This window comes from Netta rufina (assembly GCF_964035555.1).
Source record: "Netta rufina genome assembly, chromosome: 2".
Taxonomy (NCBI): domain Eukaryota; kingdom Metazoa; phylum Chordata; class Aves; order Anseriformes; family Anatidae; genus Netta; species Netta rufina.
The window spans coordinates 142337840-142355224 of record NC_140124.1 but is presented as its reverse complement, the minus strand read 5'-3'; the positions used below and the strand labels follow the sequence as shown (position 1 = coordinate 142355224).

At 32.6% G+C, this 17385-nt stretch overlaps 1 protein-coding gene across 3 annotated transcripts in view; it reads left to right on the top strand.

Annotated features, from left to right (window-relative positions):
• CSMD3 (CUB and Sushi multiple domains 3) overlaps nt 1-17385 on the top strand; it is a gene marked incomplete at both ends in the record, with an annotated part of 670606 nt that overhangs the window by 583676 nt on the left and 69545 nt on the right. For 2 of the 3 annotated variants that reach the window (XM_084281281.1, XM_084281279.1), the window contains 6 exons: nt 4787-4975; nt 5429-5575; nt 7941-8129; nt 13282-13467; nt 14804-14998; nt 15411-15584. In XM_084281281.1, the coding sequence (XP_084137407.1) occupies nt 4787-4975; nt 5429-5575; nt 7941-8129; nt 13282-13467; nt 14804-14998; nt 15411-15584 (1080 nt within the window). The remainder of the gene's footprint in view (nt 1-4786; nt 4976-5428; nt 5576-7940; nt 8130-13281; nt 13468-14803; nt 14999-15410; nt 15585-17385) is intronic. The other variant, XM_084281280.1, reaches the window with a different exon arrangement.

Genomic DNA, 17385 nt, shown 5'->3' with positions numbered 1-17385 from the left:
AATATTAATGCCAAATCATTAGTAATGTTTTAATACATTTGATGAGTATTAAGGGTTACTACTCTATTTTGTGAAAATAATTTCACAGATTATTCTTTGGACAGAGCCTACATTTAAAAAAATAGAAATGAGATTATTTCATTTTCTCTAGGACACAATGTTATGAAAATTTATATGGAAATTAAAAAAAAATAATGTTAATAACATAGCATGGGTTTGGAATGGCAAAATCAAAATACTATCAGTTTTTCAGTGCAACATTTTTATTCCATGTATACCAGAGATAGTTTTTATGTTTTTAAGGGGTGTGTGTGTCTGTTCATTTTCTACCTTTTACTAAAAACTTTGGAGAAACAACACTACCTTAATGTTAAGGTTGAAACAATCTTACAATCCTGACAACCACTAACATCACAGTTTAAACCAATCTTTATTAATCTGACATTTAATGTGTTTCACTAGTATAGAAATTGTCATGAAAAATGACAAGTTAGGGTCAGCTAACCCTAACTACTTTCCCCTGCTTTATGCACAAAACTATGTAAAAGTCAAAGTCATTCCTATGATTAAGTCTAGTTCTTAAAGTGCTTTTGAATTGTGAAAAGTGCTTTTTGAATTTCAAGAAGGGCTTCAATAGTGCTCATAATTTCTTAAAATCCATGTGTTTATTTAGGTACAGTTGTGTCTAGGAATTGCTTTAAACACCCCCAATTTAAATTAAAGTGCTTACTGAGCGGGTGCTCACATAGCATTTAATGAGTGGAAAACAATAGGAACTTCCAGGCACTGCTTAAATGTTAAAATGTTGTCATAGTAGATGGAACAATCAGAGACATACGTGCTGAACCTGAGACATTCTCTCAGCATGTGTTGCTGAAGTTAAGTGAATATTCATACCAAGACCCCAGTCAAAAAATCAGGAGTGATCAGTTACTGTAGTTAATCTTTTCCTTGTCACATATAAATGCTAAATATTGGATCAAATACTAAATGCAAAATCAGTGCTCTCATTGTTTCAGTCTAAAGCTGAATTATATTAACATAGTCTTCAGAATTAGTAGTCTCATAAAATGTAATAAAAATCAGATTAATTAAAAATGTTTAAAATGTCAGTTCAAAATGGTCACCTAGGGTAAGAAACAACATAATTTCCCCTTGTATTTATTTAATGTGTGCATTTGAAGTTAGGAATATATAAGCTAAATTTCAACATTCAAACCTGGATCTACAGATAACTAGAGCCTAGAGATAGCAAAATTATGTGCCTAAAAGGTATGGTTTTTTATGATTTTAGTATACTATACTGGTCTATTTGTAAGCTAGCATACTTTGATTGTGTAAGCTGTAACTCATTATACAAAAGTTATTCTTAAGGATTAAATTTAGCTCTTCTGTTGGTACATGTTCATCCTATTTTTCTTACTTTTTTTTTTTCCAGTTAGAACATATATTTTAATGTTAGACTTTATAGTGTTAACTTCTTCTGCCTTAACCTGGTGTATATGCTACACACTTTAGACAGTGTGAAGTGAGCCTAGGTTGAATTTTGCTTCAATTTTTAACTTGATTTGCAGTATTGCAAATACCTACATTCAGCTTTCATTTATTTGTTTAAACTGAAGAGTGCTGTTGAAAGGAGTTTAAATACAAATATTTTTGTTTTGAATCAAATATACTTCAGTAAAGGTGTACTTGTCTACTAGAAGAAAATATTGAAGCAAAGTCTATTTCTGATTTTGTATGCTGATTATAATTGGTACAAGTTCGTTTACACCAGATATTTAAAACTATATTGACTTATTTTTTTCACTTATGTGTATCAGTTTGATGAACATTTCTTAAAATACATGCAGATTTCCTTCTTTCCATCAGAAAATAATCACCTACTTCCACAAGCTTATGTAAATGCTTATCATCTTGCTTTGTTAGAGTATTTCTCATACCCAGCATCTAACTTTGCCCTCAATTTCCTTGAAATTAGCTTCTACATTCAAGATCAAATGAATGCTTCAGAATAAGAAGATTCAGATTATGTATTGTACCATAATTAGATGACTGTGCCAAAATTATTGAATGAAAACTCTCAACTATATCTCAGCAACATTAGCTCAGATTCATAAAATAATTTAACTACTTGATTCACAGGGGAAGCCATTGTATGGAAATAGGTCTTAAAGAGCTCTACAAAATTCATGAGCAATATTAGAAGGGGATTCTGAAACTGAAGCAAGTATGCAAAGCAGAACCAAGCAAAGAGCGCAAAACTAGTGGTAAATAAGCTAGATAGTCAGAGGCATCAGCCAGATAGTCATGGTCATCAGCCAGTTGACTATGTTGCCTTTCTGGCTATTTTGCTCTCACTCCTTCTGCATGTGTGTGTGTACGTACATTTAAAACTTGACGGGATCAATTCTTTCATTTGCCTCAGATAAAGTCTAAATTACCAGCACTGTGGTTTGAGAGCCAGATTCTAGGCATGAGAGTTTTGGTTACTCCTATGTGGAATGAAGTTATTATTCAGTCTCTTATTTATTAACTGAGGCAAACACAGAAACATGAGAAACATTTATTTTTATTTTTATTTTTATTTATTTATACTTTTATTTTTATTTTTATTTTATTTATTAATGTAGCAATTAATTGGTAATTTTGGAAGTAATAGATTGGTATTTAAAATATATGGACATATTAATTTATCTTAACATGAATTTTATCTATGAAAGAAGATCATTCTCTCTGTTTTTTGTTTTTTTGTTTGTTTGTTTGTTTTTGTCTGATTTCCTGTGGCTTACATTTTTCTCCACAGTCCAATTACTTTTTTTTCCATAAAAAAAACTATTTTCATATTTAATAAGCCAATCTAGTATCCTATTATGCTGTTGTTAACTACAGGAGCTCAGTACTAACTCACTTTCATGTGTTAGTTGTGAATATTAAAGCCAGATTTTAAAGATCCTGTTAAACAGGCAGTGTTCAGTTCTAAATAACCTGTAGGTCACTTGTCCATATATCTTAAAGCAAAACAGGTTCTTGAAAAAAAGTTCCAATGGTAATATCAAATATTTTTCTTTAATGAGATTGTTATTCTATGTAGACCTAATGAATCTGGATTAATTCAAAACCTCTACATCATGCTTTTAAACCCAATTTTTCTCAATTTCAACAGATCCTTTAAATGGTGATGTTAATTAATTTTGACACTAGCATTTACTATGCTCACATTCTCTCTCCCTTCTGAAACTGCGACAGTTAAAAATACCAGAGTTGCAATGCATTTTCAAGCAAATCCGTAGCTGAAAGATGAATAAATTCAGAATATGATGTGGAAACTAAGAAAAAATAATTATTCAGAGTAAGGTGAAGGCAATACCCACTGAAGAAGTCATCAGGGATGGAACAAGTGTTAATTTTCATCCCTATACAGCACATTTTCATTTTTGGGGATCCAGCCTCTCCCATCAAGGGACCAGGGTAAATCACATTCCTTTTTGTTGTTGTTTCTTAGAGTTGAATTTGAGATAAGAGCTGTCAGAAATTAAAAACTTTCTATTTTGGAATTTCTTCATCAGCTGACGTACCTACTTATCAGGGAGATGGTCTGTCTCTGGGTTAAAAGAAAGTTTCAGGTTCTCTGAACTTCAGAGTTCACTGTACTAGAAATACGAATGTGTAACCAAAGATTTCTCATACAAAGATCTAATAAAAAAGGAAGTGATCTGCAGATACAGGTTCAATATGAACATAACATAAATGACACAGTTATCAAAGAACTGAATGATAGTAAGTTATATGGAGCTAAAAGAAATATGTATGTCAGGGTTAATTTTTTTTTCCTTTCTCATTGATATCTATTTTCTTAGAAAGCATTAATTTTATGGTGCACTGTTGTACCAGTTTTAAAAAGGAGAGTTAGCATGAGATTCCGTAACTCATTCAGAAGTATAACATCAACATCTAAACTGCTAGTCTCAAGCTGTGATTATAATAACCCTTCCTTGCTCTTTTATTTGGTAAGAGATATAATAAATGGGGTTATAGCATGGAGAATGAAAAATAGAACTTCAAATAGTTTTTGTTGCATGTAAAGGCAATAATTTACCATTTTCTGGGATTTCTATGAACCTTAAAACTAAGTAGCTGGATTAGCACGTATCATCTTTTTGTCTAGTGCTAGTGAGTAACAAAATGTCAATCTGAAGTGTCTTATTTTCTACATGAAAGTCAGAATGTCTGAATAGTGCTACATTGTGCAGTTTATATATGTCAGCATTCTTGGAGCTTGATTGAGGATCTCAAAATTTAGGTGCTACTTTCTTTTATACAGACAGATTGTGGGAGGAATTGATTAAACTTTATTCAGAATTTGAAAACCAAAAATCACAATGCCTTCAAGTTTATTTGAAGTGCAAGACTTTACATGGAATTATTGCTGACAGTAATAGTAATCTGACAAAGAAAAATCTATGTTTCTTTTTTTTGAACAATGGATCAAATTAGTACTTGAACATATATCTCCTAGAAACTGAAAGAAGAAAAATACCATGAATTAATAACTACTGAAGGTTGCAGAGCTAATTTTCAAGATAAATATTATTTCTGTTTTTCTGTTGTTTTGTGTGTGTATGTGATTTCCTACTAACTATCTGTGTTTTTAAAATGTTTTCAGACTTTCCATATTTAGGAAAATAAAATAAATAATGCAGATATTTTAAACAAAGGAAAATCTTGCAATTAAAATGAAACAAAAATAGAGTGCTTTAGATTTTTTTATCAATCTGTTTCACAGTGCTCTGTCCAGCCAATGAAATACGTCTGGATTCAACAGGAGTAATACTGAGCCCTGGCTATCCTGACAGCTACCCAAATCTCCAGATGTGTGCATGGACCATTTCTGTGGAAAAGGGTTATAATATCAGCATGTTCTTCGAATTCTTCCAAACAGAAAAGGAATTTGATATTCTCGAGGTGTTTGATGGTAACTATAGGATACACAGTTTTGTATGATACATTTTCTATATATCAATTTTTACGTGTGCTGCAACTCACAAATCACTGTTTATTAACTATAAATATATTAATTTATTGATTTAATATTTAATTTATTATTTATTATTAACTATAAATTAAGTATAAAAAACTTAATTACATGGATTTGTTTTTCTGAAAGGAACTGTTGTTGGATTATGTTGTGTTTAAAAACCATCCTACATTAGTTATGTTTAGAAATACTTTTTTCAGAACAAATAGGTACCCTGTAGTATATAATACATATACACAACATGTAAATTTCCATTCCTAAATTAGATTAATTTACCATTTGCACAGAGGATATTTTCTTTGTATATTAATTATATTAATACAATTTGTTGTATGTGATTTAAAACTTTGTAACTCCTTTGTTTGTTCATTTTTTCTTCCTTGTATCAAGGACCAAATAGTCATAGCCCATTGCTCATTTCTCTCAGTGGGGACTATTCATCTTCTCTCAACATAACCAGCAATGGCCATGAGGTATTTCTCCGGTGGTCAGCTGATCATGGCACCAATAAAAAAGGATTCAGGATAAGATATATAGGTATGCAAATAAAAATTTTTATAATGTGTATAAAGTTTCATTATAGACCATATTTTAAAAAGAGTAATATAAGAAAAAAGAGTAATATAAGCTGTATTTTGTGACATTAATTGCCCAGACTAAAAAGAAATCCAATCTGTTTTGTATGTGAACCTGGTGATACTGATTTCACGAGGGGAAAAAAACAAAATAACAACAAAAAGAACGCATACCCTAAATAGGAGGTATGCATCACATGTGCTCTGTAGAGATTTAAGCAAATGTTTCACTGAATGGTTAAAGCCAGTAGTAAAGCTGAAAGAATCAGCTTCCTCCTTCTTACATGTCATTTATTGGCACTTGTGTGCCTTTGTCCTTCATCCTGGATCTTTATACAATTCAACCTTAAATGTATTTGGTGGGACAGAGGAAGAGGTGGCAACAAGGCAGTAGTGAACAGCTGTAATCTGGGAAAATATGGGACTCTAATGGGTTATACCCTTTAATTCAAGGTTCAACAGAAGCAGCATACAGATATAAAAAGCCAGCATTGTAGGTGTTATTAATTCAAGTTAACATTAAGATGGCACTTAACAAAGAGTGATTTTTATATAATTGCTTTCATAGAACTATTATACATGTATAATACCGTTTTTACAGGTTAATAATTTTCATCAGTCAAGGTAGAGGAGTTGTTTTTACTATTTGCAACAATTACACAAAATCTGTATTATTTTTTTTTAATAAATAATAGACCAAAGACATGAAATACACGGGATACACAGACCTGGGGATAGTACCTTTAGAAAGTTGCACTGATAATAGTAAAGAAGTTGGTGTCATGATATCATGATACAATTTCACTTTACAAAGTGAAGAAATGGAAAATAGATATGAAATTCTTCTGTCTGATTTGTTTTTTCTTTTTCCTCACTCAATTTTTGACTACTTCACTAATGCAGGAAAATAATTAGACAGCACAATAGTCTGTAAAACAATATTAGTGTCATCTCTCCCTTTAGAGAGGACAGTTTTCTCAGAGGTAAAATGTTTGCTGTGTAGTAAGATAAAATTCACTGTTGTCTAGACAGAAAATATTACACTGTACTTATCGTCTATAGTACCCGTTGGATCCAATAAAAGAGTGTGAGGAGAAAGATCTTAAAACTTTAGTGGCAGTAAGAAAACAGCCATATGACTCCATCCTTATCAAAGGATGCCTTTGCCTGAGAAAACCATTGCCCTGAAGTCATAGAATGTGGAAAGGCTTAAAGAGAAAGTGAAGCATCAACTCTATTTGCCTGAGGAATGGAACAGTTTCTTTCTAGTTACCAGTATTTCTTCAAAGCATGAAGGGAACACCTGGAAACCAACCTCTAACTTACTTTTCTGTGCTAAAAAATGGGGAAATACCATCTTAGTTAACATCTTGCCTCCTCCTTGACGAAAAAGATTGGAGACTAAGTTAAATGCTTAAACAAACAACATTTATTTTAAACTAGCTACCAGGCTGTAAGTTTCTTCTGTTGGAGTTTTTTGGCAAGGTACTGCCAAAACAGGTGATTTTGTTCTCATGAACTTAGTGGAAAATGAATTTAAAAGAAATGCAAGCATAATGACATCATGATACTTAAGCAATCTTTAATGTCATGCAGATTTAATGTACAAAAATCCTTTTGCATTAAAACAGCTGTATTTCTCAAAGATATTTTTGTTCTTATAAATGCTTCTGGATTTTTATTTTATTTTTATAACATCCAAATAAGGCTTCTCTAAGTATTTTTTATTTTTTTTTTTTCCTCCATGGATTTATAGTGGCACTCATAAATATGATTAAAATCTATTTTAGCTGTCACTAGTTCACTTCAGTTCATTGTATCACAGAACTTGAAAGTAACTTAATTAGGACCAAAAGGAAAAAAATAATTTGTAAATAAATATGTGTAGTATGCACTTGATATTTTCTTCTTCCAAAAATGTTGTATACTACAGACACGTATATAATTGCAATAAATTTCACCATCAATAAATTTCTATGGTTTACTTGATTTAACAAGAAGACGGTAAGTAAAAGAGAAGTGAACTATCTTTATACATGTATATCAGTGTGTGTGTGTTATCAGTATCTCAGACTACTAAACCCTGAAGCCCTTACAAGGCCCTATTCTTCAGTACTATTGTGATATTCTTGCAATATGTAATATTCTTTTACCTTTACACTTAGTGAAATTGCTTGATGCATGTGTGATCAGGACATGAAATACAACTTATACTGATATTTTCTCATATTGTTATCAGATGTCCACTGAATTCAATAAGAATTTGTCAAGATTGCCACCTGGATCCTAAATGTATTTTTTTATTTATTTAATATTTATGTTTAAAGCCCTCTACTGTAGTACTCCAGAGTCCCCTCCACATGGTTTCATTGTCAGTCAGACAGGTGGACAGCTCAACAGTATGGTTCGCTGGGCTTGTGATCGAGGTTTTCGGCTTGTTGGGAAAAGTACTGCTGTATGCAGGAAGTCTCCATATGGTTATTACTCATGGGATGTTCCAGTCCCGGCTTGCCAAGGTAAACTATTTAATTATAAAATAATATATCCTAATTAACTCTATTTTTTCTAACATAATCAATTTTCTGACTTAAAATGAATAGGAGGTATCTATCTATGTTTCTATCTAATAAACTGATCAAAAACAAATGCATTTTTAGGAAACGGTATAAAGTTCATTTATTTTTTTGTTGTTTTTTTTTTTGTTTGTTTAGGTTCTAAATTTATAATTAAAATTTTAAATTTATAATTTTACATTTTACTTTAATTGCCACTTTATCATGATCCAAGCACTATAAAAAAAAAAAAAAAAGACCTGAAACTTGCTACATTTCCAAGAACAGGAAACTGGAGAAAAAGAAATCATTACCTTTAATGCCATTCTAATCTGTCATGATTTACACTGAAATTTAAAAACAATTAATCAGATTAACTGATGTTTTATGTTTCAGGCTATCTACTTTGTACTCCAGGCCCCACCCCATAGTTTTTTATTTAGTCCCTTATGCATTATAAAAGCAAAACACGTTTTCCTTAACAAGAAAAAGAAAATGGTTATTTGATGTCCGTCACAATTGTATTCTAATTGTCCCTTTCCTGAACAATGTCATTGTTCTGATAACTTACATATCTCTCTTCAGTGAAGTATTAAAATGATTTTTTTCCATGCAAAAATGCAGCTGTGTTTTCTAACTTTTGTTCAGAACTTCATATATCAAGGAATTTACATTATACTCTTACATAAGCTGGTGAAAACACCAGTTTATATTCAGTTAGATTTCACAAATTCATGGTAGTAATAGATCCTTCATTAGGACATCCTAGCTTAGTGTTTTGATTAGATGCTTGCATACATTTTGTTCCTGTTGAGCAGTGGAGATTAATTCTGTATGAATGTTCCAAGATAATTTCCCACAAGTGTTTTTTGACAGTAAGTCTTTGAACTGCAAGTATGCTTGTATTTTTTAAAACTGTGGTACATGTGGTGCATTTGCTGCATATCATTCTTTATCTTTTTCTGCTCATAAGTTGACATAAGGACTGCTTTTGTGACAGTTATTTGTAGAACCTGATCAGATTGTTACCTAGGTATCTCAAATAATTTGGAAAGTTCTACTGCTATATATATATATTTGTTATTTGTTTGTGTGTGTTTTGTTTTAAAACATATCAGTCAGACGTTGTGCTGTCTGATCAAACAGAAAGATTGTTGGAGCCGACTGTTTGAATGGAAAATTACTTAATATATGTATTAATTTAATAACAGCTGATCATAATTATGCATATGATGAAGGTTAGCTTGATAAATTATATAGATGTCATTCAAGTCTTCCAACAAGTCCCTACATGCTAAATGTGGTTGTGGCCATGATATGTGGCTTGCAATTCACAACAGCAAACTCTTCAGAATCAACCTTACTACTGTGAAAACCCTCAGAATTAAGATGATTCCATGCATCACTCATGCATCTAAACTTCCCCTTACTTTGTTGAGGTGAAAATTATCCCCATCCCTGGATGATACAGTTTTATGATATGAACCCTTTCATTACAATTTTGAGAACACTGTATGTAAATATACATAATGTTCTTTAACAGAAGATATTTACAGAAGGGATTAGCCATTTGCCATTCCACATTTGCCTCCACTACTGAGGAATACAACTTCAGCAAAAGTCGTTTTAAGCATGAGCTAGTGCTTTTTACATCTTGTTGTATGATGATCATCATATAACATGATCGTGATGATCATTGTTTTACTACCCATAATACCTGTCAGTCAGCTTTTGTCTGCTGTCAGGTTTTGTTCTCCACCATTAACCACCTATTTTTCCAGGTAATATCAGATGACAAAGTCAGAGCCCTGCCTTCTACTTCACATTTACATTTACAGTGCGTGTGAGTCAGCACAGGCAGGCAACAGAAACAACCACAGGCTCGCAGTTAAAATGTAAAGAGCAGATTTATTCTTGTTACCTCACTAATCAGGGGATCCCTGAAACAACACCTAAGCAGAGGGACATGAGCACAGGCACATAAGCAGGAATGCAGAAACCACTGAACAGGGTCCGTGATAGGAGATCACCGGCCTGCTGGTTTCACTTGTTTTTATCAAAAGTTTGCGCAAGTGCAGCTTTTACCACCATCCTGTGATTCTCACTGTGCTTCTTTGATTTTCTTTATACCAAGGCCGGGAGCTCAAGCACATCAGAGAGGGCACCTCGAAGTCCACCAAACACCTATGTTATCTATGAAAAGATAGATAATGTTGTCAAACGCACAAAGAGCAGCAGACATAATTTATTTGTTTTTCTACATTGCTGCTCCCCAGACTTTATGTATTCCCATCTGCAAGGTCACTTAAGCGTATTTACAATCCTGCTTGCCAGTTGTCCATTCTGATCCCATCCTCCTTGCCGATCTTCTGCTTTTAACCAATTTCTCCCAACACAGTCTAGCTAGCAAAGCCATTTTAATCAGTTCTTCATCTGAAGTCGGGATTGCCACAAGTGACCATTTAGTACAGCATAAAATGTTTCAGACTTATTTTTACATAGTAGTGCAAAGACAAAAAACAACAGCAACAACAAAAAAAAGTTATTTGCAATTTCTTTGTTACCAATGCATCACATTTTAATCTATTATTTATTATATTTATTATATTAATTATATTATTTAATCTATTTTCTGTCTCCTAAATGAAGATTACCAGTCAAATCACAGTAGAGGTTACTGGCATCATTCTATAGGAAAGAAATCTCAAATTTGTGAATTCTTTACCTCTGCAATCAGCACATTTATTTATTTATTTATTTATTTATTTTTAATAACAAGTTCATTCCTTGACCAACATTTTTGCTGCCCGCAGAATATTTCTTGACTGTATTTAATGTGTTTTCTTTATATTTTTCATTTTTCATCTGTACAATTAGTCACTACTGAACTCTTTCCTCTCACTAATGAATGCCAGCAGCCTTTTCCATTACTGCTTTTTATTCTTTTCAAATTCATAAATAATGTTAGAGCATTTTCTTATGTTCTCATTTTTATACCTATATGAACAGAATTCTTGATCTCTGAACCTCCGTTTCTTAAAACTTTAAGGTTAAGGGAAGGATATATTTTTCTTACGCCACAAGATTGATTCTGTTAATAGGGATGATAGGACTCAACATTTATCAAGTAAGATACTAATGGAGATCTTTGAATACTGAAGGACTTATTAATCTCTATGGTAGATATAAAACATATCAGATAGATACAAAAATATAGATTTTGCTGATTGCAGGAAGCAAAAATCTATAGTACGTGAACAAGCAGTGCTATGACATGTTTTAGATGTCAGGATCATAAGCAGCAGCTGTTGTGTTGTTGTTTTTTGGGGGGAGGGTGTTGGATTTAGTTTTTATACCCTACTGAAAGCTGTCCTAGATGCAACTGGCAATGGACTTGTTTCTAGCAATTCCAATTCTGAAACTTTGTTTATCATTACATGTAGTTTTGAAGGACAGGGCTAGCTTGGTCAGTGAAAATCTCCATCAACTGATTTTAAAGAGATGAGCTATGCTGGAAACAATTGCTTATACCAGCTTGTTTGTTTGCTTTTATACCAGCTTTTGGCTATCTTCCTCTTTGCATAGATGGGTCTACCTAATGTTTGGTGCTGCAATCCAACCTGTTGAGGAATTTGATATATATGTACATTTGCATTTTAGTGTCATGAGAGCTCTGTTTCTTTCTTTGGTAGAGTCAGGTGAAATAATAGAGCTCTGTCAGATGCTTTTTAAGAAGTGGAAGATGGACCATATGTTTAATTAACTTGTCAGTTTTGATTCTTCCGGGTCATGTCTTCATACATGATTGTAGATTGAATTCAATGACTCTCAGGGCCTTGAATATCTCCTAATCTTGGTTTTCTTATTTTCTTCTAAAGATGTATGTTTCTAGTTGCCAGTAGATAGCCATAAAGTATATGTTTTTATGGTTGCCTAGACAAGGTAATGAGCAAAATAATTGTTGTTTTCTGACAACTTTTCAGTACAGCATGTCCTGTAGTTTAACTTTACACAGAATTCACAGTTTCTTTTCATGGAAATTCGAGCACATTTTTTTTCACTGATCTTACCATGTTTGTTCGGCAAACTGTGATAGCATTAGTGCTTTACCTGTGTCTCAGCTGTGATTATTAGCTTTGGTACAGAGCCATACTGTTACATTGCTTATAAAGCAGATTTGACTTATACCAGACCAGCTCACAAAAGGGACAACAACTGAAGACTTTTTTTTTCTATATACTATTTATGCATTGTGAGGCTTAATTCTTTATAGTTCTGCACAGGAGGGATAGGTGGTCTCTTACTGTTCAAGATTCCTCTTTAAAGTAAAGTGCTTAAGAATTAAGTGCCAAAGCTCTGTTTTAGGGATCTGACTTGCATTATATGTGTAGTGTTAAAATGTGGAAAAAACTCAGGTTCTATTTATTTATTTATTATTTTATTTTATTTTTTTATTATTATTTTTTTAGTTAGGGCTATTTCTGGGGCTACTTCTTTTGTTTTCCCTCTGCTGAATAGTAGTAGTATTAGTAAAGTAGCTTACACTTTCATTTGTGAATTTAAAAATACTTTTTGAAGGGTATTTTATTTCTCCTTTACAGGAGGAAGAATAGAATGTTGAAAGTTAATATTAGTGTTGCCAGAGGTCATGTGATGGAAGAAACCCAAATTACAAACTAGGTTTCCAGTGCCTCAGTCTGGTGCTGTATTCATTCAGCCATGGTGGTCATACCTTTTCCAGATATTTTTTATTTCATCTTCTTTTATTGTCTTCTGCATTTTGAATGAGTAACTGCAAGGTTACGAACCATGTTTTATATAATTTGTTTGGTTTTTGTTTTAGTTTTTTCTTTTTCATAGAAACCTAGGATCATAGAATGGTTTGGGTAAAGGGACTTTTTTTGTTTATCTAGTCATCAAAAGACAAAAACTTTCTGAGATTTAATTCCCTAAACTTTTTAAGGGAATTTATTTGTAGCCTTAAAACAAACATTAATGAGTTAAAAATCCATTTGTATGAATTTATGACTGTTGAAGTTACAGTCCATAAACCCTCTGAGAAAGGCAGTTTATAGTGAAGAACAGATACAATTACTATGGCTTTCTCTTTAATCAGCAATATCTTGTGGAATTCCTAAATCTCCAGTGAATGGTGGGATATTAACTACAGATTACTTGGTTGGCACCCGTGTTACTTACTTTTGCAATGATGGGTATAGACTATCATCCAAGGAACTTACCACAGCATCCTGCCAGCCAGATGGTACCTGGAGCAATCACAATAAAACACCTCGCTGTGTAGGTAGGTAATATGTAAAAAATCTCTAGTGAGTAAGAATGTTACTGTACATTTTGTTTATTTATCCAAAATAGAAAAACAATATATTATTTAAACTTTCAGCTTCAGGAAACTAAGTTGTGTGTAATTGTTGATATTAAGTTACTGTGAAGTATATATTTGAAGTATGTGTATCTGAGATATGTTCCTAAACATTCAGTGACAGCAGAAGAAATACACAGATTACAGAATACATTCAAGTTGAAAATTAATTTTCAGCTAAATCAAAAGTAATGGTTGCAAAGGTTTGTGCAAAAGTCAACTCTGCAATGATATCTTCACAGTTCATATACTGTTAACAATTAACAGTTCAGAATTCCAAAGTCACTGGTATTATTTGAAATTATTGCTGATTATTTATATCCAGCCTATCATTATAACCCGACACTACCTAAACTCTGGGAAACATCACTGAAGAGAAAATGCCTGCTCAGTTCCAAAGAGAAGCAGATAATTTCAAATTTATAAATGGTTTATGATAACCCTGTAAGGCTGATGCAGAAATGTCACAGTGCTAGATGCATATTAAAATTTGGATTATTTCACTCAATGAACTAGAAAGGAAAGAAAACATATCCAAGATAATTTTCAAGGATTTTCCTTTTTTTTTTTTTTTTCTTTTTTTTTTTTTTTCTCTTGTGCCTATGAAAGGCCAATGCCTTATGCCTTTCCTTTGTTTATAAAAGCAATGTGAATTGAGAGGAAGAAAGCAATATCCAGTAAAGATTTTCTTCTGTGACATTTTCATTTGATCATGAGGAAAATATTATGCTTACTAACATTCTTCACTTAGATCAGGGTTGTTGAAGGATGTTTGTTTCCAAAGGAAGTACACTTTGAATTAGGGCATGAGGAAAAGATGTGTTGCTGCTGAAAACGCATTCTGAATATGAATATTATTTTACCTGCCACCATTGTGCAGCCTCTTGAAGTCTTTACAGTTTCATATAATGTATCTGGGTAGAAAATCAGTCCTGTATTTAAATTTAGCTATCATTTTAGTAAAGATTCTGATATCTGACCATGAATCTACAGTGAACTACTTCAATGTATGGAGCTATATTATCTACACCATTTACATAGCTCTGTCTACACCAGTCACTGATTTGTCTGGGACATTGATTGTTATTAATTAAATGAGAGTGTTACCTGCTTAAACACATGCAATTTCAAATACAGCCTTATTCTTCGAACATCATCTCACTGGATTTAAAATATATTTCTAAATTAATAGCTCTACAGGTTTTTGAAATTTGTCTGTACTAAACCACAAATAACTGTGTTTTTGATATTTTGGAAGTTGTTACGTGTCCAAGCATCAATTCTTTCACACTGGAACATGGAAGATGGAAAATAGTGAATGGTTCACATTATGAGTATAGAACAAAAGTAGTTTTCAGCTGTGACCCAGGGTATTATGGTTTGGGACCAGCATCTATTGAGTGTCTTGCTAATGGAACCTGGAGCTGGAGAAATGAGCGACCTTACTGCCAAAGTGAGTACATGCTTCATCTGTATTTGCTGTGTGGATTGCAAATAAAAATATTTTATTTGGCTTAATTAACAATTAACTAATTTGAAATTGAGATCACTTAATTAGAAAAAAAATGTCACTAACCCTAACCTTTAAGTGAGGTAGTAAAATAGCAATTATTAATAATGTTCCAAACAGTGTTTGTTTTTAATTTTACAGAAACAATTTTATTGTTTTTTAATTATTATTTTCATTTTTTGAGTATTTTTGTGAGGAAATAGTAATCTTTGTATACAGAGCTCTTCTACAGAACAGATAGAATACTTCATATTGCAATCTTTATTTAGCTGGTTGATAACCATTGCATATTATTGGATGTATGTTTGTGATACTCAGATATACATTTCTGTTCTGTTCTGTTTTTACCATGAAGTTATTTCTTGTGGAGAACTTCCTACACCTCCAAATGGAAATAAGATTGGAACTCAAATCACATATGGATCTACAGCTATATTTACTTGTGACTCAGGATACATGTTAGTTGGCTCTGCTGTAAGGGAATGTCTATCTTCTGGACTCTGGAGTGGAATTGAGACCAGATGTTTAGGTATGGATACAATTGTCAAAACATTCCTATTTTCTTTATATCTATCAGACAAAAGTAAGCAAGGTTAGTTAACGTGCCTCTTTCTGTTAGCCTTTCAAGCACTGAAGAGAGTTCTAAATTTAAAGAAAAAAATGTGTTGCTGTTTTTCTTATCAAAAGATTAACTGTGGTAACCTTTCCACAGTTTGAATCTCTTTTGAATTCCTTTGCCATACATGCAAAGCCTGTGTCATTGGACTTGTGCATATGGCTCCATAGACCTATACATGCACAGCAAGACAGATGGATTATAGATCTGTCAGCTTTAATACTTATCCTTAGTAAAATAACTGCATAGTAGACCTGAACTCAGTGGATATGTTACAGAATTAATCTATATACTTGCAAAAGATGGAAAAAAAAAAAAAAAAAAAAAAAAAGGATAAGCATGTGGAAACATGGACAAGAGCACTTCATCCTTATTTCTGAGAGAAAATCACTTTCCCAATGTTATGTATAAATTTTGAAAACCCCTTAGTGGTACATATTTAGGCATCTTCATTTTTTTTAAATACTTAGATACCAGTCCATGAATTGTTCATGAATAAAGTGAACATGTGATCTCAGTGAAACAGTTACAGGCCTTCTTTTTAATTCATTATCACCAACTATACCTTGAGCTTACATTGTTAATTGTAAAGACGTTGAAATTTATATACAACTAATATTTTAGTTTCAGTTGGAATCAAACGGATGACAATATGTAGACATATTGTCCCTTCTCATTTGTGTAGGTATGAAAAAAAAAAAAGAAAGAGTATCTGTGAACATAGATGTTCTATTTATTTTAATCTTTCTAATTCAACTGATATATATGTTAAACGTTTGTGTTTCCTGCTGTTCAAGTTTTCATAAATTAATAATTTTTCATTTGAGAAAAATAAACCTAAACAAAAAACCAAATTATATTCTATTTATAAATACCGTCTTGGAAAAATTCCTGTTTTACACATTAACCTAAATAACTTTATACCTTAACTTTAAAATCAATATATATAATCAAGTTCATATACGCTAGTATCCAGTAACAATAAGTACAGAAAATGCATTTTAATTTTATTTTTTTTTTACTAGAAGGAAAAAAAAAAGAATCTAAAAAATTCTTTGAAATTATTGGATTAATTTAATGTGACTACAGTAAATCTTCAAAGGGGTATCTTCAAAGCTTTGATGATGGCAACCTGAAGATAGGATGGATGAATTGCAGAATTGGATAACTGCAGAAATAGAACATAGCATACAGCATATACAGCATGCAAAAAAAAAATTGTAAAAATAAATACTAGTGACAAATTGTTTATAAAAGGAAGACAGTAATGACTAAAATAATCGCTGTTGCAGCAACACTGCCTGTTGTGGTACATTATTTTGCAAGAATGAGATTTCTGGAAAGAAAACCTCGGTAAAATTCTTGCTCCCTCAATAGTTAAGTTAATAGTTAAGTTAATAGCTAATAGTTGGAGTCAAATCCAGTTGGAGGCCAGTCACTAGTGGCGTTCCCCAGGGCTCGGTGCTGGGGCCGGTCCTCTTTAATATCTTCATCGATGATCTGGATGAGGGCACTGAGTGCACCCTCGGTAAGTTCGCAGATGACACCAAATTAGGTGCGTGTGTCGATCTGCTCGAGGGTAGGAAGGCTCTGCAGGAGGATCTGAATAGGCTGGACAGATGGGCTGAGGTCAACTGCATGAAATTCAACAAGGCCAAGTGCCGGGTCCTGCACCTGGGGCGCAATAACCCCAAGCAGAGCTACAGGCTGGGAG